This window comes from Typopeltis vanoorti, chromosome 23 (genome assembly GCF_054136105.1).
Source record: "Typopeltis vanoorti isolate ZY-2024b chromosome 23, IOZ_Tvanoo_1.0, whole genome shotgun sequence".
NCBI lineage: Eukaryota > Metazoa > Arthropoda > Arachnida > Uropygi > Thelyphonidae > Typopeltis > Typopeltis vanoorti.
Window position 1 is genome coordinate 41,325,163 of NC_143571.1, and position 24,177 is coordinate 41,349,339.

The 24,177-nt window shown below is 34.4% G+C and overlaps 1 protein-coding gene across 2 annotated transcripts in view; it reads right to left on the reverse strand.

Annotated features, from left to right (window-relative positions):
• Positions 1 to 24,177, reverse strand: part of LOC150093796 (uncharacterized) — a 544,781-nt gene that overhangs the window by 320,165 nt on the left and 200,439 nt on the right. For both annotated transcript variants that reach the window (XM_090413179.1, XM_090413180.1), the window contains exon 8: positions 2,752 to 2,872. In XM_090413179.1, coding sequence (XP_090269305.1) covers positions 2,752 to 2,872 — 121 coding nt within the window. The remainder of the gene's footprint in view (positions 1 to 2,751; positions 2,873 to 24,177) is intronic.

Below are 24,177 nucleotides of genomic sequence, written 5' to 3' on the forward strand. Positions count from 1 at the left end.
CTCTGAATAGGCATTCGAATTTATATTGAGATCTGTGTAGAAGGCGAGTTTTAGACCAGAGAATGTCGTGGCTCGTCCAATCCAGACTTATCAGATTTATTGTGAAGAATATAAGATTGATGTTCTTGTATTCTTTTTTCTATAGAGCATCTGGTTAGTTCAAAGTAAGAAAGATGGCAGTCACATGAAACTTGGTATACACCAGGAAGAGACATACAGGGTGATTCAAAAAGATACTCAATTTCGTATGGCTATATTTCCTGAACTATACGTCGTATGTGAATGATCTACATAACATTTGAAAGAGGAGGTCGTAAAGTTTGAAATACTACCGCTAGAGCACTTGCCTAGCACAAAACCGTGCAGCAGCGTCAGTTATGAGCAAAATGGCTACTATGCATCACCAATTTTTTTGATTTCGTGAGCTCATTAAAACCGAGTCGGCAACTGCGGTGCAGCGTGCATTTCATCGTTGTTTCAACATTAAACCTCCAATGAGGAAAAGTATTTGTCATTGGAATTATCAATTTGAGCAAATAGGTTGTCTCTATGAGGGAAAAAGCTCAGGCAGACCGCATGTATCGGAGGAGAACGTGAGATGAATTCAGCTACCATCTTGATGTTATCCATGCGGCCGGGGGGGGGGGGCACGTACTGAACATCTATAAACTTTGTGGTGAGTATAATCAAATATACTTTATATCATGTGTGTCACTAGTTCTATGTTTGATATATAGACTTACAAAACTGAGTCCATCTTTTTTGAATCATCCTGTAGTTGAGCATTTATCTTTAGATGATGGAAAATAGGTGTATATTTTATTGATAGGAATCGAAGTAGCTGTTAGATCATGTTTCTTCAGGATTCTTGAAATTGGTTCTGAAATTCTGGAGATATATGAGATCGGAACTCGATGTATAGATTCTTTGTTGTTTTGGTTTGGATTGTAGGATTCGAATAGATGTTGTGTAGTCCTTTCAGAGAAACCATTTAATTTCATATAATGTTTGATAGTAGAAGTTCTTAATGTAACTGATGAGGAGTTGAACAATTAGTTCTAGCTCGTCGAATTAAACATTTTATGATTCCTGTCTTTTGAGAAGGATGATGAGCAGATTGTTTGAGAATGTAATGTCCAGAAAAAGTGGGTTTTCTGTAAACAGATGTTGTTAAATTACCTGATGGTGAGCGGAAGAGAAGGATGTCCAAAAAGGATAATTTGTTATCTTTTTCAATTTCCATTGTGAACTTGATACAAGGGTGTAAAGTATTGATTTTGGCTAAAAAGGAAGGTAAGGAATCTCTGTTGAGGTGCCACACTGCAAAAATGTTGTCTATCTATCTAATAATCCCCAGAATGAAGGTTGTGAGTATATAGATGAAAAAAGGATGTCTTCTAAATGCTCCAAATAAAAGTTGGCTAGAGCAGGGTAAAGTGGATTTCCCATGGCAGTTCCTTGTACTTATTGTAGAATTTGTTTTGATGCAAGCAATACACTCTGGGCATTTCTTGCATCAAAACAAATTTTACAAATCCGAATAATTTTACGATATCTTATGGGAAAATGTCAGTAAGTAATTCTAAAGTCTTTTTGAGAGGTACATTTGTGAATAGAGATTCTACATCAAAGTTCACCATAAGATCAGTAAGTTGTAAGGAGGCATTTTTTAATTTATTTAAGAAATCAGAAATTTACCACTTTTCAAACAACCCTTGTAACAGATTCAATGAAACTTTTCTTATTCCTTGCCTCTTCTCTCCATGTGAATTTTTGCACATTTTTATTATTATTATTATTGTTACGGGCAACTCCAGGGAGTCATTAGACTCATCAAGGGAGGCTCCAAATCATATTCATCACAACTATTCGACATTCATACAGTATCTATCATACCTCGCCTTAAGCTCATTCACTGTCACAGCATCCACCACAGACTCTGGCAGCCCATTCCACTCATTCACCACTCTAAAAGTAAAGAACCCAGCTCTAACACTTTTACTAACCACACTTTTGCCCAGTTTCCATAGATGTCCTCTAGTCCTCTCCCAACCAGCCCTGTTCTCAAAAATATCTTCTGAATTAATTTTATAGAAACCCTTCAGTAATTTGAATTCTCAATCATATCTCCCCTCCTCCGTCTATCAACCAATTTTTGCAACCCACAAATCCTCAACCTGTTCTCATAAGGTTCATTCCACAGACCTGCTATTTATGCTGGAACATTGTATCAGTAATATCCAGTCTGTGTCCTGAGCAGAAATCCAACAGGTATTTGCCATTATTATTAGCTTTGCTCTTTTCTTCAAATTTTCCCAAAATATTTTTGTATGTCTGACAATCATTTGCTACTCTGCTATTTAGATCCCCAGCAAGGATCAACTTTTCATTTTTGATTATGTCAGTTGCTTTCTCTACAGCCTCAAAACATTCCTCTACTTCTACCTTAATAGAACCTTCTGTAGGACCACAGGAACAAATAAGTCTCATTGTTCAGTTCCCCATTCTGATAATTGCCCACATCACTACTTGAAATTGCCTGCCATTCAAGAAGACTAGCCTCGTATTTAGTGTTGAATACTATGGATACTCCCTCTTTTTCCTTGATTATTGCCTGAATATCAGGCAAAAGTAATCCATTAGGATTTTATTTAACATACATACTGAAAAAATCATCTTGTTTCATACTGATTGATATACATTACTCACATTTGTAAATGCAATTTTAAAATTTAGACTTAGATAACATACCGTCCATCCTGAAGGGCAAAAGCACTTGCCAGTAACGTGATCACACGTTCCTCCATTTTGACATACACATTTATTGGCACATAATTCTCCATGGGTACCTTCAGGACATTTTTCTGAACACCTTATAGGAGAAATATTTGAAGTTGAGTATTTTCAAGCATGAATATTAAATATTCTCAATATTAAGGTTTTTATTAACTATTAACTGCATAAAATAAAACAACCTAAATAAAATAAAATCACCTTAATGACTTTTATTGCTCAAAGGGAGTAGATAAATTTTCTCCTTTAGCCCTAACTTCTTTGAAGACTAGTAGGCAGCCATTTAAACTAACTCAAATATTAATTAATGAGAAATTAAAAGTTGAAAGTTTATTTTTTCACTTGGTTAGAGTATAATAAAATTAGTTTAATCCTTTATCCAAGTGTGAGCAAACAAAGTTTGCGCCTGAAGTATCTTCAGAACTAGGGTAAAGTGATACAACACCAGGGCAACTCGTTGCAAAGGTGGAGAAAGCTACCAACACTCCTAACTCAGTATCTCCTATAATGCAAAACACATCTCCTTGCGGATATGTCTAATGTTATGCATTAAAGGAAGGGCCACTACCCAGACTAGTTTCGACCTTTATTGAGGTCTCTTCAGTGGGAGCCAGGCCCTCACTTTACCCTAGTCCTGAAGATACTTCAGGCGCAAACTTTGTTTGCTCACACTTGGATAAAGGATTAAACTAATTTTATTATACTCTAACCAAGTGAAAAAATAAACTTTCAACATCTTTCTCTAAATCCAGAGTAATTTATTAAAAAAAGGGTGGCACACCATTTGGCAACTCCTATAGATGACCTGCTAATGCTTCTGCCTGGTATTTCCACTAGGGCCTGGCTCCCACTGAAGAGACCTCAATAAAGGTCGAAACTAGTCTGGGTAGTGGCCCTTCCTTTAATGCATAACATTAGACATATCCGCAAGGAGATGTGTTTTGCATTATAGGAGATACTGAGTTAGGAGTGTTGGTAGCTTTCTCCACCTTTGCAACGAGTTGCCCTGGTGTTGTATCACTTTACCCTAGTCCTGAAGATACTTCAGGCGCAAACTTTGTTTGCTCACACTTGGATAAAGGATTCAACTAATTTTATTATAATGAGAAATTAATATAATTTGCAACAGGGTGTGAGTGAAGTGTGCTAATGTGTCAAATTCATATTAAGAGGTCAACCGGCATGTTGACCTCTTAATTTTGTGAAGGAAGAACAAGTTAAAAATTATCCAGAGTTTTTCAAATTGTTATTTAGGAAAGCAGAACCTCTAAGCTTAGGATTCAACTTAAGGTGAGGTGAAACTATTTATTATTATTATATTTTTCCCTGTGAGAGACTTGCTATCCAACTACTATATACTGGCCTATTAAATTGAAGTTCTGGAATGAATGAACACAAGTTTAACAAATATTTCACTTAATAAATCAGAAAGAGAATTATGAAAACCCTTTAATTTTAAACTGTGAACACTTAAGATGCAAAAATCACTTTAAGGTATAGAGAATGGGAAAAGGACAAGAAGGCATCCTTGGAAGCTGAGAATCAATGCTGCTAAGAAGGGGATAAGGGCTAGATTTTCTCTAGTAATGGTGTGTGATTGGAATGGATTGCCACAATGACCTAACATGAGTTTTGGTCTCTAATGAAGACATATGATAGGGAAAAAAAACAGGATATACCACATTCAAAATCAGTGGCAGAAACTAAGCTACTGCCCTAGTTATAGGCAGTCACAAATATAATTACTAATAATGTAATGAACAAATGTGTCACTTCACACTGGCATCATTCATAATCATAACAATCCGAGCCATTTTCTTGTCATATGAGGTCTGACAAAGTCCCAACATGAGCTTGTGACATCCAGTATAGCAAATCAGAAAGAAACAGAACCATAGGACTGGGCATGTTTGAGTATTCAATTAAACTTGCCAAGAAACAATATTCTTGTTTAATTCTTTAACTAAGTGTAAGTAAACAAAGATTGCACATGAATTATCTTCATGACTAGGCTACTTATACATAGAGGCTAATGACTTTACACATTAATTGCCTTAGTAACCCATAATGCACACATCCTTTCGGACATGTATAATGCTATGCATTATGGGAAAGGCCACTAACTAGACCCATTTCAACATTTATTAAGGTCTTATCAGTGGGAGCCAGACCCAGAAGAGATACCAAGGTTGATATATGCAAAAGTCATATTTCTCACACACAATTAGTGAAAAGATATATCACCTTATTATTAAAACACTCTGGAAACATTATGTTTAACTCTGTTTCTATTCTTGTAGAATACTTGTAGAAAGGCTTATATGCTGGTTAAACATGATAACTAAATACTTAAGGAATTGACAGCATACACTAGAAATATAAATTAAATCAACTTTAATACATACTTTCCGATATTTCGGCAACGTCACGTTGCCATTTTCACGGGAACTTAAGATAAAGACATGTGCACGCAAGTACTACATAACAACAAATGAAAAACGAAGCGAGGAAGCTACCGTTTTCCTCAAGTGCTGATGGTACCCCCCTGGCAGGCTATATTAGGTGTTCTTCACCTTTGGGCTGAAGTTCTTCTGATATATGTTTCCAAATTTGGGGGCAGTCTCATGCATCCAAATTTATTGAGGTTTGGCATGTTCCTAAGGGCTGAGGCCGATTCAATGAATAGTCTTTCATATTTGAACTTGCTGCAGTGTATTACTGTGGCTTTTTTCCACCTTATTCTGTGGCGAGTATCCAGAGCATGGTCTGCAAGCCCAGAGTGGCTGTACTGGTGAAATTGGATGTAGTCCTTGTGTTCTGAGATTCTGATATTTGTTGTTCTGCCTGTTTGGCCAAAGTAGGACAATTTACAGCTGTAAGGGACCTGTTATACACCAGGTAGGTCTAGGGGAAGTGGTTGGTCTTTAGTGGAGCAACAACAATCTCCCCCTCACAACAATATGGAGTTATTAAGACACTATTCAACAGGGCAAAGCTAATCTGTTCAAATGACCAAGCCCTAACCACTGAACTAAATCACATCCTTAACACTTTCTCAGCCAATGGCTACCCCACCCAAAAACCAGTTATCCACAACCCACCCACTCCCCCTTCAAAAAAAAAAAAAAGATTACTCTAAATCCATCACCATTCCCTACATCTGAGGCACCTCGGAAAAAATCCCCAAAATCCCAAAAAAAACATGACTTGACCTCTTGTTACAGACCATATAGAAAATTGGCATCCCTTATCCGCTCCACTCAAGACCAACCACTTCTCTTAGACCTACCTGGTGTATACCAGTTCCCTTGCAGCTGTAAATTGTCCTACTTTGGCCAAACATGTAGGACAGCAAATATCAGAATCTCAGAACACAAGGACTACATCCGATTTCACCAGTATAGCCACTCTGGGCTTGCAGACCATGCTCTGGATACTCACCACAGAACAAGGTGGAAAAAAGCCACAGTAATACACCACAGCAAGTTTAAATATGAAAGACTATTCATGGAATCAGCCTCAGCTCTTAGGAACATGCCAAACCTCAATAAATTTGGATGCATGAGACTGCCCCAAATTTGGGAAACAAATATCAGAAGAACTTCAGCCCAAAGGTCAAGAACACCTAATATAGCCCTCCAGGGGGCACCATCAGGACTTTAGGAAAACAGTAGCTTCCTCGGTTCGTTTCTCATTTGTTATGCAGTACTTGTGTGCACGTGTCTTTATCTTAAGTTCCCATGAAGATGACAACGTGACGCTGCCGAAATATTGGAAAGTATATATTAAAGTTGATTTAATTTATATTTCTAGTGTACGCTGTCAATTCCTTAAGTATTTAGTTATCTGTTTTTATTATGTTTTTTTCTGTAATATATCTTTTATATCTTTCAGTTTCTATTATGTTAATAGTGGTGCTTAGGGTCTTTGGTTTGCTATTTTTACATTTCAACTTAATTTTTGCAGCTAGTAATTCATGGTCAGAATCTAAATCTGGTTTCTTTAGTGTTCTTACATTTTGGATTGAGGATTTTCACTTATTTTTGTTCAGAATATAATCAAATATAATTTTTAATCATACCATCTGGAGATATCCATGTGTATTTCTGTGATGATCTATGGTAGAGGTGGGCGATCTTTAAGTGTGTTTAAGTTTTTAAAGTGTGCAAAAATCACCAATTCTTTGATGCAAAATTTTCTCAAGTGCCAACTGAAATTTTGAAGAACATATTATTATTTGTTGTCTTAATTATTGGGAGAACCATTTCAAATAATCAAAAATCACACTAAAGAAATAAAATCAAAGAATATTGTAAGAGTGATTATTGTAAGTCATGCAAGATTGAATGAATGTAAAAATTAGTGACGGAATTTTTACTTAAAAATCCTTCTACCCTGTTGATAGTGTGGATATTTTTTATTTGCTTTAATTGTAAATCTAGTTGCCATATACAGCCACACAATTTAAAGAAATAATTTTTAACATCAGTTAAAAGAGTAAACAATAATTCTGATTTTTTTTTTTTTTATAAAGATCAATCAGACAAGTTTTTTCAAGTTTTCCCCATATATTACAGTGCATAATCTCATAATCATTTTACTTGACTAAAACACAATAAAAGAAAAGAAAATTAAAGATATTCTTTTATTGATTCTTAATCCCTTATGAGTAATACATAAAAATTACAGATAAAATAAAATGTTATTTTACCTACATGATATATTAAACAGAAGTTAATCTTTAACATTTTTTAGCAGAAAACATCAAATCAAAACTAGAGAAAGAAAAATAGTGGACATTTTATTTATTTAGCATGAATGAGACTTCTGCTGCTGCATCACTGATGACAGATAATTTATATCAGGTTTATATTTTGTAACCTTTGGAGATGTGCATGTGCTACTAGTTTCATTTGTAAGGCTATTCCTATTACGAGACCTAAAATTCATCACTGAGAACAATGATTCACAAGAATATGTAGATGCAAAAATGGATAGGAATGTTGTTGCAATAGTTTTTAAACAAACAAAAGTTTCTGGAATAGTATTCCAAATCCTTAGTACCTCGTTTTCCACACTTCTCTCTTACTCCCATCTCTAATCACTCCTTTTCAATATTTTCCAAGTCAACTCTGAGGTCAACAAATTTCTGCCACCAAATTGAGCTACTTTGAAAATCAATCAACTGCATTTCAAAATCATCCATATTTATCCACGAAAACATCTGCAAGTTTAATTCATCCAGTTTTAGTGTCTGGAAACTTAATGAATTTTGTAGTCTCTTCTAATTCTCTGAACTTAACAAGAGAGAACTTCTCAACAGTTAACACAATGACATTTAAAAATAGCTTTTGAAGACACTGGCAGTCTGTTTTGTCATCCTTTTGGAGATCATCGATGTATTTCTTTAGGTCTGGAAAATATCTAAATCTCTCACTGTCTACATCCCTCTTAAAAACTAGTTTTATTTCAAATGCCTTTATGTCATCAAACATAACATCAAGAGTCTTATCAGAGCCCTGTAGTTTAAGTCATTTAAATGTTAGCAAAAATCTGAAAAAAAAACATCAGTTTACAAACCCACACAATGCCATACATTTCTTTATAAGACATTTGTTGATTAGTCATAAAGAGATTTATCTCATCCAGGCATTCAACAAATCATTTCAGAACAAGACCTCGACTAAGCCAACGAACATTGTTGTACATTAATAGTCCTTTGTACACCGAATCCACTTCATTCAATAGATTTTGAAATTGTCTTTTATTCAAAGCATGTGCAGAAATGTAATTAACAACCTTGGTTACTGTTTGCATCACTTCTTGAAGTTCCTTTAGGCCAGCTTATACACATAAAGTCACCTCATGTATGATGCAATGAAAACCTATCAGTGGATGACCAACATGATTTGCAAATAGAATTACATATCCTGTTTCCTTATCAATCATACTGGGTGCACCATCTGTTGTGATGGATACCACTTTTGAAATATCAATTTGTCAAATAGACAATTTGTTCATAACTGCTTTACATATTTCAATCCCAGTGGTACACTCGGGTAGTGTTACAAGGTTAATCATATCTTCGCATACTTCATCAACCCTACAAAAGTGAGCAAAGATTGCTAGTCTAGCTGATGATGTAATGTCTGTGCTCTCATCAACACAAATAGAAAAGAACTTACATGAAGCCAAATCTTTTGTAAATTGTTCTACTGTATTCCTTTCCAACTTAAGTATCCTATCCTTGACTGTTTTTCTACTCACAGACAAATCTTTAATGTGATGAATAATTTTTACCTTTCCTGAAATTTCAAGGAGCACATTCTAGCCATGCTTCTTTAATATACTCCCCACCACTGAGTGGTTTTCCAAGTTAGGCAATAACTTTTGAAATCTCAAAACTAGCAGCAACTAGGCCTACCTGAAATAAATTTCATCAGTATGGGATGTTTTTTTTTTGTCTTGCTCACTTTTATTGCTTAAGTTCTTGTGAACAGTTTCAAAATGTCTCTTTATAGAAATCCTACAAACAACTGATTCAGAAGATACAATGCATAATGCTTTATTACTTTCTTAATCATACCAAATTTTTCAGTCCAGTATTCTTTAAATTCTCTAATATCCTCATCATTTGAATGTCTATGTTTCTTTTTTGGTGGTTGTGACATTCTCTACAATCTGTAAAGGGTTGGAAGCAAATAAAAATATATGATAATGATATATATATATATATATATATATATATAGCATAAATGTGAATAGAAAAAAGGAAGGAAGGAAGGAAGGAAGAAAGGAAGTTAAGAAGGGAATAAGGCAAAAGGAAAAAAGTAAATTACAACGGAATAAGGCAAAAGGAAAAAAGTAAATTACAACTGAATGACCAAAGTTTATGTGCCTTGTACAACAAGGTACATACAAAAAAATAATTGCTTTCTTCATACAGCTTCCAATGTTAACGAAAATTGAATCATGGGAGTGTAAAAATGTGGACAGACGTATGGACACTGACAAAAATTATAATTTGGACTCAGAAAATCTCATCATAATCACTCTCTGCATACACACCTACCAAGTTTAAGCAAACCAAAAATTGGTACAATTATAAGCCTAGCTACACACATGCAAATGAAAGAGAAGAGTATGCATGTCATTTAATCATGTGCAGATAACACTTTATAACCTGAATATATTGATAATACATTTCACATAGCTTTAACAATAATTTGTTTATGGCAATGTAAAGAAAATTTGCATTTATATCTAATAAATCAAACTTTAATTCATAATAAATACTTCCAATCCATATTTTAATGACTTATGATTTAATTAAATCCAAATCCACACAAATCCAAACACACTTTAGAAAAGTGATAAATTCTTTACGAAACATGAAAAAAAAATAATAATAAAATGATGGTAAAGGAGTCATGCCACGTCTGGCTGCATGGCAAATGATGCAACAACTGAATGGGACAAAACTTGTACATCAGTATATCAAGGACATAGATGGCTTGGAAATAAGCTGTTTGTTTCATTTTCTTATTACTTATTATTATTAAAACAGTTGAGAGTGCTTGTTTCTTTATTGCATTTTTATTTGGTATTGCTCTACTTAATAAAACTGTATTCTATTAAGTTAAAATATACAACTCAGTGAAGATGTTGGATATATATTTATTTAATTAATTATTTTTTAAGGTGAGCCCTGAGTTGCGTGCCAGAATAAGTCGTTGCATGCGAAGGGTCCCCCCCACCCCTGGTCTATGATTTAAAAAAAATATGTTTGAGATGAATAGAATGTTATGTTTACACTCATCTTAACTGTCCAAATTATATCCTGTATGACTATTTCTGACATAAGGAAGGTACTTATGCATGCTGGTATTCCTTGCCAAAGGAATGCTTAATCTCATCTTTTTAACCTCCTGATGATTTCTTTGCCAAGTTCTGCCTCTACTGTTATCCCAATTCTGAAAATCATACTTACCTTTTCTGACTTCCTATCTCCAAAGCTCGATATCATACAGTCAAAATTTCCGAACAGTGAAGTCATCCTTTTTGGGGATTTCAATGTCCATAATTCTAACTGCTTTTTTTGAATTTGACTAACCAAGCTAGAAGAGAGGCACAGATTTTTGCTGTAAGCAATGACTTAAAACAGATCCTTCATCACCCTACCCGAATTCCTGACAATCCTCTACACTCATCGAACACTCTAGATCTTTTCTTAACTAGTTCTTCTTACAAATATTCTTTCAGGTGACTGCTCCTCCTGCCAATTCAAACCACATTCTTATCAGCTCTGTCTCTGGTGGAATATCATTTTTTCAGCTATTTATAACTTTGCATGCTGAGATTACAATGCCAAATGGGAGGACTTGCATGACTTTTACTCCTCTTTTCCACGGTCAGACTATTTTCTTCTTCAGATCCAGATATCTGTTGTGATCTTGTTACACAAATAATTCATATTGGAATTGTAACTTTCATTCCCCACTCTGTTCAAATTCAAATTCCCCAACCTATATCTACACTACAGCTCTGCAAAAGCAGCCTTTCAGAAGTGGCTTGAGACAAAAATACTTACACTCACTCACAGCCTACACAGTTGCTCGCAATTCTTGTAATACCACCATTAAAGGACAATCTAAATTCAATAAGGATAAATGTAGAAAACTTGCTGCTTGTGCTGCCAGCAGTTGCACCTTCTACTCTCTCGCTAATGTCATCAGGCACAACTTTTGTCCCACAGTGCTACTTCCTCTATCTCACCCTAACAGTAGCATTGTAACATCATCTAAGGCCAAGGCAGATATCTTGGCTTCATTCTTCTCTTACACAGATGACCATTGCAAATTATTATTATACAGTCACCTCCATGGAGTCCAAAGACTCATCTATCCACACAATCTATCATACCTCTCCTTGAACCCATTAACAGACAAAGCACTCATGACTGACTCTGGCAACCCATTCCACTCATTCACCACTCTCTAAGCAAAAAATCTAGTTTTCACACCCCTACTACCACACCTTTATTCAACTTCTAGGGATGACCCCTTGTTCTGGTCACTCTAGCCAAGTGCTGAAACATTCCCCTGCATCTATCCTGTAAAACTCTTTAATCAATTTAAATGTTTCTACCATATCCACCCTTTTTCTCCTATCAACGAATTTGTGCAACCCACACACCTTTAATCCTATCCTCATAGGGAACATTCCACAGGCCACTCACCATCTTGGTAACTTGCCTTGGAATCCTTTTCACCACTTCTTCATCCCCAAAACCAAGGAACTAGACTTGAGCACAGCAATCCAGATATGGGTGTATCAGGGCCTTATAAACAGGAATAACAACTTCCTTATCTCTACTTGTTGTGTTCTTGAATAACCAAGTAATTTTATGGACTACCTTAGCAATGTGTCCTCTAAATTTACTCTCTGTCTACCACCACTACCACTAAATCTCTATATTCATCTATTTCCTGGAGTAGAGTGCCATTAATGCAATACATGGCTGGTAATCTATTTATCCCAAAATGCATAACTTTACATTTCTCAAAATTAAATTGACAGCCATTAACTTTTTGCTCATACTGACAGCCTATTTAAATCATCTTGCAAGCACTCCACATCACCTTGATTAACTATTACTCTACCTAATTTGGCATCATCAGTTAATAACTGAATATTTCCTTTCAGATTATTTCCTATATCATTTATGCACAAATTAAACAACAATGGTCCCAGCACTGAACCATGCAGAACGCTACTAGTCACCTGCTTTCGTCTTGATTCTGCCCCTCCATATATCACTTTTGGATATCTATCCAGCAACCACCCTCTTATGCATTTAACCAGCATCATCTATTATAAAAAGTTAGTAAATTACTAAGGCATAAACATCGCTTCACAAAGCCATGTTCACCATCATACAGTATCATATTTTTAACTACTCATTCTTGAATTCTCTTTTTGACCACCTCTTAGATATTTATTGGTCTATAATTTCTTACTGTAGTCATAAAATCTCCCTTATGCAAAGGAATTATTTTGCCCTCTTTCCATTCCCTTGGAACTCTACCAGAGCTAAGACTTAAATTAAACAGCCTAATCAAAGGGATTGCCAGTTGTCTTGCACATTCTCGCAAAACCCTAGCTGATATCTCATCTAATCCTACGGCTGTATTTATATTGAGATTCTGCAATATCCTAAGAACCTCCAATTCATCCACCTATGTTCCCACCAGTGGCGGCTCGTGGCTTGAAATCGTGGGGATGCTGCAACTTTTGAAACATACATACACACTGTAGGTACAGTGTACATGTGTTTGGATAAAATATCAAAATTATGGTAAAAATTAAACATGAAAAAATATTGTTTATTATCAATAAAATTATACAGTTTGATATAATTCAAAATTACTTAAAAATAAAATCCATTCTTCTTGTTTTGTTTCGAGCGAAAAAGTCAATAACTTTTTCCTTGATGTTTGTGTGTGACAGTTGAAGAATTTTTTCCTCTGTTGAAATCATCGCAAATGCATTTAACATAACCCTCATAGTGCTCCTCAGAAATGTTTTTATTCTCTTTAATGTTGAAAAACAGCGTTCAGGCTCTGATGTAGTCATAGGAATTGTCAAGAGAATTTTTATCAATACAGTAATTTCACTAAGAATACAATCTAAATTATTTTCTGTTATAAATTTTAACAAGTCAATTAATTTACAATAATCATGCATGTTGGGTCTACTGTAGAATACTCGAAGTTCAGTTTCAAGTTTTTCTTTGTTGATCATGGGATATGCTTCAGTGGTCAATTTTATTTCTTCTGCGGGAAATTTATTCTTAAAATTAGCTAATTTATCCTTGTTAAATAATTTAGCAGCTACTAAATGTTTAGTGAAAGAATACCTTTCCTCCATATCAATCCTTATGCAGTCACATACTTCCTTTGATTCAGCAGTAAGCATCTCCGAAGGATTCTCACAGTACTTTGAATTTCTTATTGCCAAAATAGCAGTTTTAAAATTTGCTATATATTCATGTACTTTGAATACATCAATTTCATGAGATTGCAATTGATTGTAAATTACTTCAATATGAGGCATTATCTGATGAAAAAGTTCCAATCAGAACATGAATTTTTCATTATTTAGATAGTGTAAAATTCCTGTGGCTTTTGAAAATAGTTTGATCTGCATTTGATGTTGACTGAATTTCAGCAAAGCAGCTTTTTAACGGTTGCAAATTTTCATAAACTTTGTTCACAGTGCATATGTTAAAGTTGCATCTTGTAGTAGATGGGTGCGGAATGGCAGTGTTTATATGCTTAAGAAGAATTGTTACACGTTGTGGTGATCTCGAGAAAAATGTTGATATAGCCATAATATTGGAGAAAAAATTCTTGAGTTCCTCGTAACAGTTGCTGCATTTTTTTTATAAAATTCAGTTTGTGAGCATAACAATGAGTAAAATGTGCATTATTATAAAATTCTTTAACTTTTGCTTGAACGTCCCTTTTTTTACCCTTCATGACAAACCATCCATCAAATGTCTGAGCTATTAGTTTTAGTCTATTACTTTGAAGGATAATATCTAACTGCTCTAGAATACATTTGGATAAACCATCTGCAGTTTGATTCTTTGATTATTTGGGAATAAAGAATCCCCAAAAGCATTCAAATATTTCTTCATTCAATAAGTACCGAAAAACAATAACCATCTGAGTGTGTTCTGAAACATCTGCTGTGTCATCAGCCATGACAGCTACAAATGAAGCTTCTTCAATATCCTTATTTACTTCATTTTGGTATATTTGAAAAAAGACAATCGAGTATCTTATTGTCTTAGGAACACCTTTAAAGACTGTACTGGTTTCTAAATGATTTCTTAAATCTGGATATAATTTAGACGTAAAATTCACTAATTTCCTAAATAGACCTGGATTTGCCGAATCATCTTTTTCGTCATGTATACGTAAAGGAATTTCAAAATTTCCACAAAATAACATAGTCAATTATCTTGGATAAAATTTCACGGTTTTTAGCAACCTTTTTTGTTATGCTTATTAATTGAAATTCTGTAGGCCTCACAAAGTTTTTGTTTAATATCTATAGTTCCTAAGAGCGACAAAGAAACTGCATTTTCAATTTTTTTTTTTTTGATGTTTCATGTTTTTCAGTTTTTTCTTTCATTTTATGTATACTGTATTTACTAAACCATCCTTTGTCTATTTCATATCACCTCCAAATAACAAACACGGAAAACAAAATAGTGCATTTTTCACTTCACAACCACTGCCAACTTTTCTTTTTATACCACTCTGTATTAAAACTTCTAATATATTTCTTATCATTGCTTATTCCTGGCTGAGATATTTGAATATCAGATAAAGGACGGCCTCTTATTTTAATAGAAACTTTCTCAGCGAGAGTAAACTTGTAGTTCACTTAGTCACTACTGTCACAGAACTTATTTCTTGAGGTCATAATTGTCAATAACTCCAATAATGTTCTAAAATAAAAACTATAACAAACGTTATGTCTTTAATTGTAATGTCCAAATATTTAAAGAGACGGAGTAAGACAATAAGCACTACAAACACTCTACTACTGGTGCAAATTGCATATAAACAACAGTGGAACTGCACGATGGACAGTGCTGCATTATGCTAATAGCTCGCATCTCACTATACATGCATATGCTTGCGTGCATAGCAATATGACACTGTGGTAAACACAGTGCTGCTAGCGTCTTTCGCCCTCCTAAGTGCTACAAGATGGATTTTTATTATTTTTTATACAAAATAAGAGAATTATATAGGATGGTTGATGATAAAATTAAATATTACAAGCAAATATAAATAAATTAATAAATATATTTATATATCGAGAAAAAAAAATGGGGTTGCTGCAGTTTCGCAGTGCTTATGCACGAGCCGCCCCTGGTTCCCACATTAGTGTCTGTCACATAAGTTAAAGCAGTAACCTCTTTAGTACTTGCCACATAACAAAAATTACCTCCTTCCTTGGCTAGAATATTGCATCAAAATGATCCCTCCTGTGACATTCCACAAGAAAGACATCAGAAGAATCTTGAATAACTTGGATACAACAAAGGCAGCAAGTCCTGATGGAATTCTTCTCATTATGCTCAAGAGATGTGCTCTAGAACTAACATTTGTTCTCTATCATCTATTCACTAAACTGTACTCAGATGATCAGAACTACAGCATGGTAGAAAGCTCATATATATACAACCAGTTTCCAAAAAAGGAGATAAATGTTTGCTATCTAGTGACCAATTGCTCTCCCATTAATTTTGTCTAAAGTAATGGAGAATGTTATCAACCATCAAATTCAACACCTTGAGAACTGCTATCTAATTAGTGACAGCCAGTATGAACTTCACCACTCTAGTACAGTACTTGCCACATAACAAAAATTTCACCACAGGAGATCTACTGCCCTATGTCACTCACAATTGGATCCATTCCATGAAAAGGTTTGAAGATACCTGTGCCATTGCTGGTGACACCTCCAAGGCTTTTGATAAGGTCTGGCATTGAGGGCTTCTCAACAAGTTAATCATTTGGAATGCCTGCATCCTTGTGAAATGGATTGTCTGAGAGAGAAATGCAGTTTTCTCTCTCAGACTTTTCTGTCAATGCCAGTGTCCCTCATGGCTCAGGCATTTCAACCACCCTCTTCCTCATTTGTATAAACAACCTGCTCTCATTGACTGCAAACCTTATTCATAGTTTAGCCGATGATAGCACACTCAACTTGTCCTACTGAAATGACAAGTCTTGCAGTGCTCAAACATCTCAAGACTTCAAGATCATCTATAATAAGAGCCCTGAACACAGACGTCCACAGTATTCTTGATTAGAGTGAAAGCAACCTAGTCAATTTAAATGCTTCTGAAACACAGTTTTGTTTGTTTCCCATAAAAAAAAACAACTTCAGATCTTCTCCACTTACTTTTGATAATGCTCAGCTCAACAGTTAAGATCAAATTGCTCCTCTCAGACTGACTGTTACTCCAAACCTTTCTTGGCACAATCGTATAGCATCATCAGCTTCCAAAAATCTTGGCATCATTTACTGATCAAGATGGTACTTTTCTGCTGAACAGTTACTTATTCTATATAAATCCCAAATCTAACCAACATTGGAATTCTGCTCTCATGTATGGGGTGGTGTACCTAAGACCTTCCTAAAAATTCTTGTTGTTATTCAGGAAAGGACAGTCTGGTTGATAAATGACACGTCTTTCACAAACCTCTCTTCAGATACTTTCCTACAGAAAATCGGTTTCTACATTGTGTCTCGTCTACAGATATCTCATCTCTGCAAGATCTACCAGAACTTGTGCTACAGATGCTCAACATCCTTTTTTACAGTCAAACTGAATACTCATCAAACCTGCTACTCCCAGTCCTCTTTCATTCCTTCCACCAGTGGTGCTCATCCATGAGGGCTGCAGCCCCTCCAGTATAAAATGAAAGTTCTTGCTTTATTATCGCTGTTCTTAAATTTCTATATATTTATCTAAAACCCGTTATATTCTTGTTCGTAATACAATACCGCTTGATAGTATTTTATATAATTCATTTTATAGCAGTTCCACGAAATTACCAAAACTTCGTTCTCAGAGGTAAAAATACTATGGCCATAATAGGGATACGTTTGTACATAAAGGAAATGAAAAACTTTTTTTTTGAAAAAAGAAAAGCTTTATTAAATAGAAAGTCAATATTACATACTAAACAAAGATAAAATCATGGCATTTTAAGATATGAATCTAAACTTTCTTTATGCTTTTTTTTTCTCTTTCATTTAACAACTGCCTATACAGATTTATTGCATTTAACACTGATCACTTAAAAATAACACTTCTTCCTAAATCAGGATCATTTTCACTGAAAAAATTTAAAACGTTTTCAAGGTCATTCAAGCACCTTTTTAAATTTTTGATTGCTAACACTTTTTTCGGTAGGAACTTTAATTTCGTCTTCATTTTCTTTGGCTTCGTTGCTGACGAGTTTTTCTAAATCTTCCAATGAAAAACAATCATCTTCTGCATTTAATAAATTTCTTACATTCTCTTTGTCAACATTTTCGAAACCTACTGATTGAGCCATTTGGATAACTTCATTTCTAATCTCTTGAATGTTATTTTCTTCTTCTAGTACAACTTCTGGCCATAATTTGCACCAAACTCCATTTAAGCATTTTCGAGTGACTTCTTTCCAAGAGCTATTAAATGTTTTCAATTGAGTCTTTAATGGTGTAGTTTTTCAAAAAGTTTTAATTGACATTTACTCTTTATATTCTAGTTCAATTAAACTGCTTAATGTACCAAGCAGATAATAGGCTTTAAATGTTGCTATTACTCACTGATCCATCGGCTGAATCAGGGAAGTTGCGTTTGCTGGAAGAAAGACAACTTTGACAGGAATGCATGTGTCTAACGTATTAAGATCAGTAGGATGTCCAGAACGTTGTCCAATAACAAAAGAGCTTTTTCTTCAAAATTATTTCTTTGGCAATACCGTTTCACTTCTGGACAAAAATGGTTAACAAAGCAATCAGTAAATAACTCCTTGGTAATCCACGCTTTTCTATTAGCTTTCCATATTACAGGTAAATTCATTTTTATGTTACCTTTTAATACCCTCAGATTTTCCGAATGGTAAACTGATAACAATTTTAATTTAAAATCGCCAGAGGCATTTGATCCAAAGAGTAACATTAAATGGTCTTTGGCTGCTTTGAACCCAGCTGCTGATTTTTCTTCAACAGAAATGAAGCTTTTTGATGGTAGCCGTTTCCAGAACAAACTGCTTTTGTCAATATTGAACACCAAATTTGGTGAAAATTTTTCACGTTCAATTATTTCCTTTAGTTTTTCTGAAAACTTATTCGCAGCTTCAACATCTGTACTTGCAGCTTCTCCTGATAATTTTACACTATGAATTCTGGCCAGTGTTTTAAATTTCTCAAACCAATCACAAGAAGCCGCAAAATTTTCTGCAAATTCTTCAATTTGTTTAGATTTCAGGTGATTAAACAAAAATAATGCTTTTTTTAGAATCACCATTTGAGTTAAAGGCATATGACATTGTGACATGTCATTTATCCACAAACTTAACATTTTCTCCATTTTTTCTAAAATTGGATTCCTTAAGCGAGTCAATTTTTTAATTTTGCTGCTGTAACATCTGTACAATTCTGAGCAGACTGTTTTATTTTTTTCTGATTGACTAAGTATGGTTGTTAAAGTTGACTGTGTTAATCCTAAAGAATGTGCCACATCAGATTTTCTTTCACCCCTTTCAACACATTGTACGATATTTAATTTAGTTACTAAAGAAATTGCTTTTCTTTTCCTTGATTCTGATATTTTAACTAAATGGGTAGAAAAACAAAATATCAATTAATATTTACAAAATCTACAATAATGCTATCAAAGAACATATGTCATTTATTGCAATGCACCACACTGAAACATACCCTACGAAGTGTAAGCAACAACAAAATTAACGTGGATGGCGTGCAAAACTGTTAAAAAAGACAGACCCACAGCTTGGGAGTACATGATGAACTGCTGTCATCTGCCAATCGGATGATTGCCGGGCGCTGCCCTTAAAATGTTAATATGTTTATGTAAAATGGGGTTTGAAATTACGGACTTCGTTATATCGAGGCTTCATTACCAGAGGTAACGTTAACCAAGGTATACCTGTAGTTGTATTTTGCAATAGTCAATGTGCTGTGCAGGCTAGGGCTAGTATCAGTACTGGCTAGTATACTCAACGCCAGAGCTGCATTGAATGCAGACTGCACCAAACCACTACCTAGTGGGGATAACGCGTGATTTACGTGCAGTTTGGACTGGTAGCATTGCAGCTCAAGATATGTTGCTATTACACGCGCACAAACAATAAAAATTAACATCATTGTCATTATCATAGGTAAATATTGTGCAGTTTTGCTTTCTTCTATTTAATCCTAGCATTTAATTTATATCTTTGTAGAAATGAACGAAGAGAAGAATTCTGTTAAATATTGTTATATTTTAGTTTTATTGATGATATAATTTTTTTCAATCCATATTGATTTTTTTTTTGCCTTTATTGCTAAAGCCCCAAAACTACAAATTCTCACGAGCCGCCACTGCCTTCCACCTCAACGCTGTGGAACAGCCTCCCTGGACTACAATCTTCAATAGTTCAAGAAAAATATCAACAGATTACTCTAATCCTGACACTTCCCTTACACCATCTATTTGCTATAGGCTCTTCTGCCTTTCATATGTGGGAAAAATATATTAAAAAAAAAAGGCAACAAATGGTGCTGAGCAGGACATGTGATAAAAATGTCCGACAACAGATGGACTAAGACAGGTATTCCCAACCTTTTTGTTTCCTAGAGCACATTCTAAAATACCGGTAGGGTGAGGGGCACCATCTATTTTTTCAAGCAAATTTTTTGAATTCTTTTATTAAATGAATACATACAAAGTTTACATTATAATCAAATGTTTTATTACTTAAAAGTTTACATTATATAAAAATTTAAATATATATATATATATGTAAGTTAGTGTGATCTTTGGCATTGCAGTTCATTGGCCAGTGCTTCATAATTAGGAGAATATGATGATATTCCAGTTCTTAAACAATCATCAAGATGCTCATCAGTGAGACGTGATCTATATTTTGATTTCATGATATTCATGGTTGAAAACATGATTCGCAAAGGTATGTGGAACCAAAAAACGATTTTATCTTGTACACTGCTCTTTTTAAGAATGGAAACTTTTTTCTATCCACTAGATTCCAGAAGTTTTCATTTGTTATATGGGATTTTAGTGTAATGTCATTCTGAAGAGCCAAAATTTCTAGCTCCAGTTCTTCAGCATTTACTTGAACAAGCTTTGCAATGAATGCAGCTATTTCCATTTTATTTACTTGGCAAGTAAAAGGATTGATAAAAAAGGAGATCATTGGCTCAATGATAGTAAATTCCAGAAATCTCTTTTCAAACTGTTCTTTAAGCACTTAAAGATGTTTAACAAATGGTGACAAGTTAAATTCACTATCGCCTACCATTTTTTTCATATTTGGGAAATGAACGGGAGTTCCCATCTGCAGATGTGATATCCACAGATCCAGTTTTGCTTTAAATGAGTTCACAGAGCCTACTATTTTAGCGACATATCTATCTTTTCCTTGCAACTCCAAATTTAAAGAATTCAATTTTTCCATGATGTCTGTGAGAAAACATAAATCCAACAGCCAGCAAAAGTCATTTAGTTCATCAAAATTTTCATTTTTGACGTGAAGATATTTTTTTATTTCTTCAATTAAGCTTAAAAATCTTGTAAGGACTTTACCTTTACTGAACAAACATACTTCAGCATGCAGGATGAGATCAGGTTCTTTATCTTCAATATCTTGCAATAGAGCCTTGAAAAGTCTGTGCTCGAATGGAGTTGATTATTTTTGTAACAACTTTCATAACATGTCCAAAGGGCAGTGCTTTACTGCACAAAGCTTCCTGGTAGGACATAAAGTTTGGAAATGAATGATCTTTCTTGTAGAGTGCAATAAATCCACTGATATTGCCAACCATTGCTGGTGCCCCATCAGTAGTTATTGCAGACAGCTTGTGCAAAGGCATATCTATTGACTTGGCGTATATTCTGAATGTATTAAAAATATATTCAACCGTTGTTCGTCCTTTCATGGGTAATATTTTCAGTAGATCTTCTTTTACAGTGAAGTTACTAAATACCATTCTCACCATAACAGCTAACTGTGCTGTGTGTGATACATCTGTTGACTCGTCAAATTGTAAAGAGAACCAGTTACATATTTTCAAGTCACTTTTTAACTGAGTTTGAATGTCCATTGAAATTACATGTATTCTTCTTGTGATGGTGTTATTTGACAATTGTAAATCTTGTATTTACAAGTGTCAAATAAATCAAACAATTATCAAACTTCTTTGATCGCTGGTATGTGATCGAAGAAGTTTCAGCAGGAAATCTAATCCCAGGATACTGCAGCAGGCTATGCTACGTGGAACGTCGAGCAATGTACGTGTCCAAAATGCTGTGATAATGGAAGTCAAGGAGATGATCGAGTTCAATCATTGACGATCGGAAAGAAAGGAACAAAGGAGTATAGATAGTAGATAATTTATTCTTTGATATGTGTGAGAATCCAGAAATTAATATTGTGTAGAACTTTAATGACAAGAGACTCAGAAATAGCAATTAAGAGAGACTGCATGAGAAAAGACTTGTTTGTTGTAGAAGATAGAAGATTATGAAAGGACAGACATTGTATGAATCTGTGTATTATGTGTATTTAAGAATGTTTAAACAGAATTTGACCTATAGAGTAAAGGCTGACTGAGATTGTAAAGACTAAGATTATAGAGAGTAAGAAATATGTTATGTGTAGAGTAACTTAGGTAGATTGAAATTTGATGGGGTTTTATGTACAAGGTAATCAGATAAGAGTTATCAGATATGGATTATTCCTTAGCAAGATTTTGAATGGAACCTTTTTAATTTTGTATTGTTAGCAGTATGTACATTATGATAAATAAACCTTGTTTTTCTTTAACCAATTTTGTCTCTTTATGGAATTCGATGCACCACTTGTAAAGTTAGATACAAAACTGGATGGGAGAGTTTCATATACACAATTCACGATCATGATTGCATATCTTGTGTTATCTTTGTTTACTTCTTTCCAACTTCTAGATTAACATTCTAATTAATCTAAGAGTTCTAAGTGGCGCAGATTTTTTTTCACCCAGAAACTTGGGTTTTTGATCCCTCAGAACAGGTAAACTTTCCCTGTGAAAACACACATGGATTTACAGCCATGAATACTTATAACAATGTGGAAGAGATAGGGCCCTCACAACATTATCCTTACACCCATAGACAACCATGAGTCACATCATGGAAGTCAACCTCCTGGACAGGAGACGACACATGATGATAAATGAATATGAGCTTCAGAGCTTTCTTTAGACAATTTTTCTAATAGAAATGGCTTAGTATACATGACAGGCAACGTACAATTTATTAGAAAGATGGAAACAAGATCTATTCTTAGTATTCTTCTAACCATATTTAAACATGCTGACATGTCTGCTCATAATATTAGACATCACGCAAGCAAGGACATCTGCAATCTCCAGGATAAGAAAAAGGAGAATATTTATATTTTAGTCTCGAGACAAGACCAAAAATTTTGCTCTCATTAAGTTTATCGCCAATATTAATTTATTTCTGATATAAGTGAATTCCATTTCTTAATTATTCATTGTTGAATAATTTAGAACAATAGGTACTGTTTGGATCATCTGATGAAAGATAGGATTCAATTATTTCAATATCTCTGGCAGAGAAAGGCTTGTGAGTTATAATGGGATTTTAATCTCATTATTTTTAATTAATTTAATTTAATTAATTATTTGAATCTGATCATGTTAATGGAAGTTTTTCCACTTGGTTATACTATAAATTAAAGATGCCAAGATATTATATTCTTGGTTTAATCCTTTATCCAAGTGTAAGCAAACAGAGCTCGCACCTGAAGTAATTTCAGTTGCGAGCTCTGTATATATGTCCATTAGGATATATATCCTCAGTATATATGTCCATTAGGATATATATATATCCTAATGGACATATATACTGCTATGCATTATGGGAAGGGTCACTACCCAGACCAGTTTTGACTGTTATTCAAGTCTCATCAGTGGGAGCCAGACCTAGAAGTGATACCAAGGCTGAAGTAATGCAGAAGTCATATTTCTCTACACAAGTAGCCAAAAGGTCACACCTTATTACTAAAGTACTATGGATTACAGATAGATGTTGGAAGTTTTTTCATTTGGTAATACTATAAATTAATAAAGATGCCAAGAAATTATATTCTTGGTTTAATCTTTTATCCAAATCTCTAATCCAGAATATTTTAATAATGAGGTGTGACATTTTAGGAATGACATCACAGAAGTCACTGATAAGATCTCAATAAAGGTCAAAACCAGTCTGGGTGGTGACCTTTCCTATAATGCATAGCATCATGCATGTGCATAAGGTTTAATCTTTTATGTGCTTTGCATTATGGGATACTAAGGCAAAAAGAGAAGGTGCAATGCATAACAATCAACATCCCAAAAGATAGCAGCATCGACACAAAGTATGTTCAATGCACTCATTCCTTAATCTTAGCTTTGTATCAGGCAAATCAAGGCAATCACCAACAAGCAAGATGACCAGTTGTAAGTAACATGGGGGGGGGGTCTTTCTATGAGTCTCCATGTTACATGAACATCAAA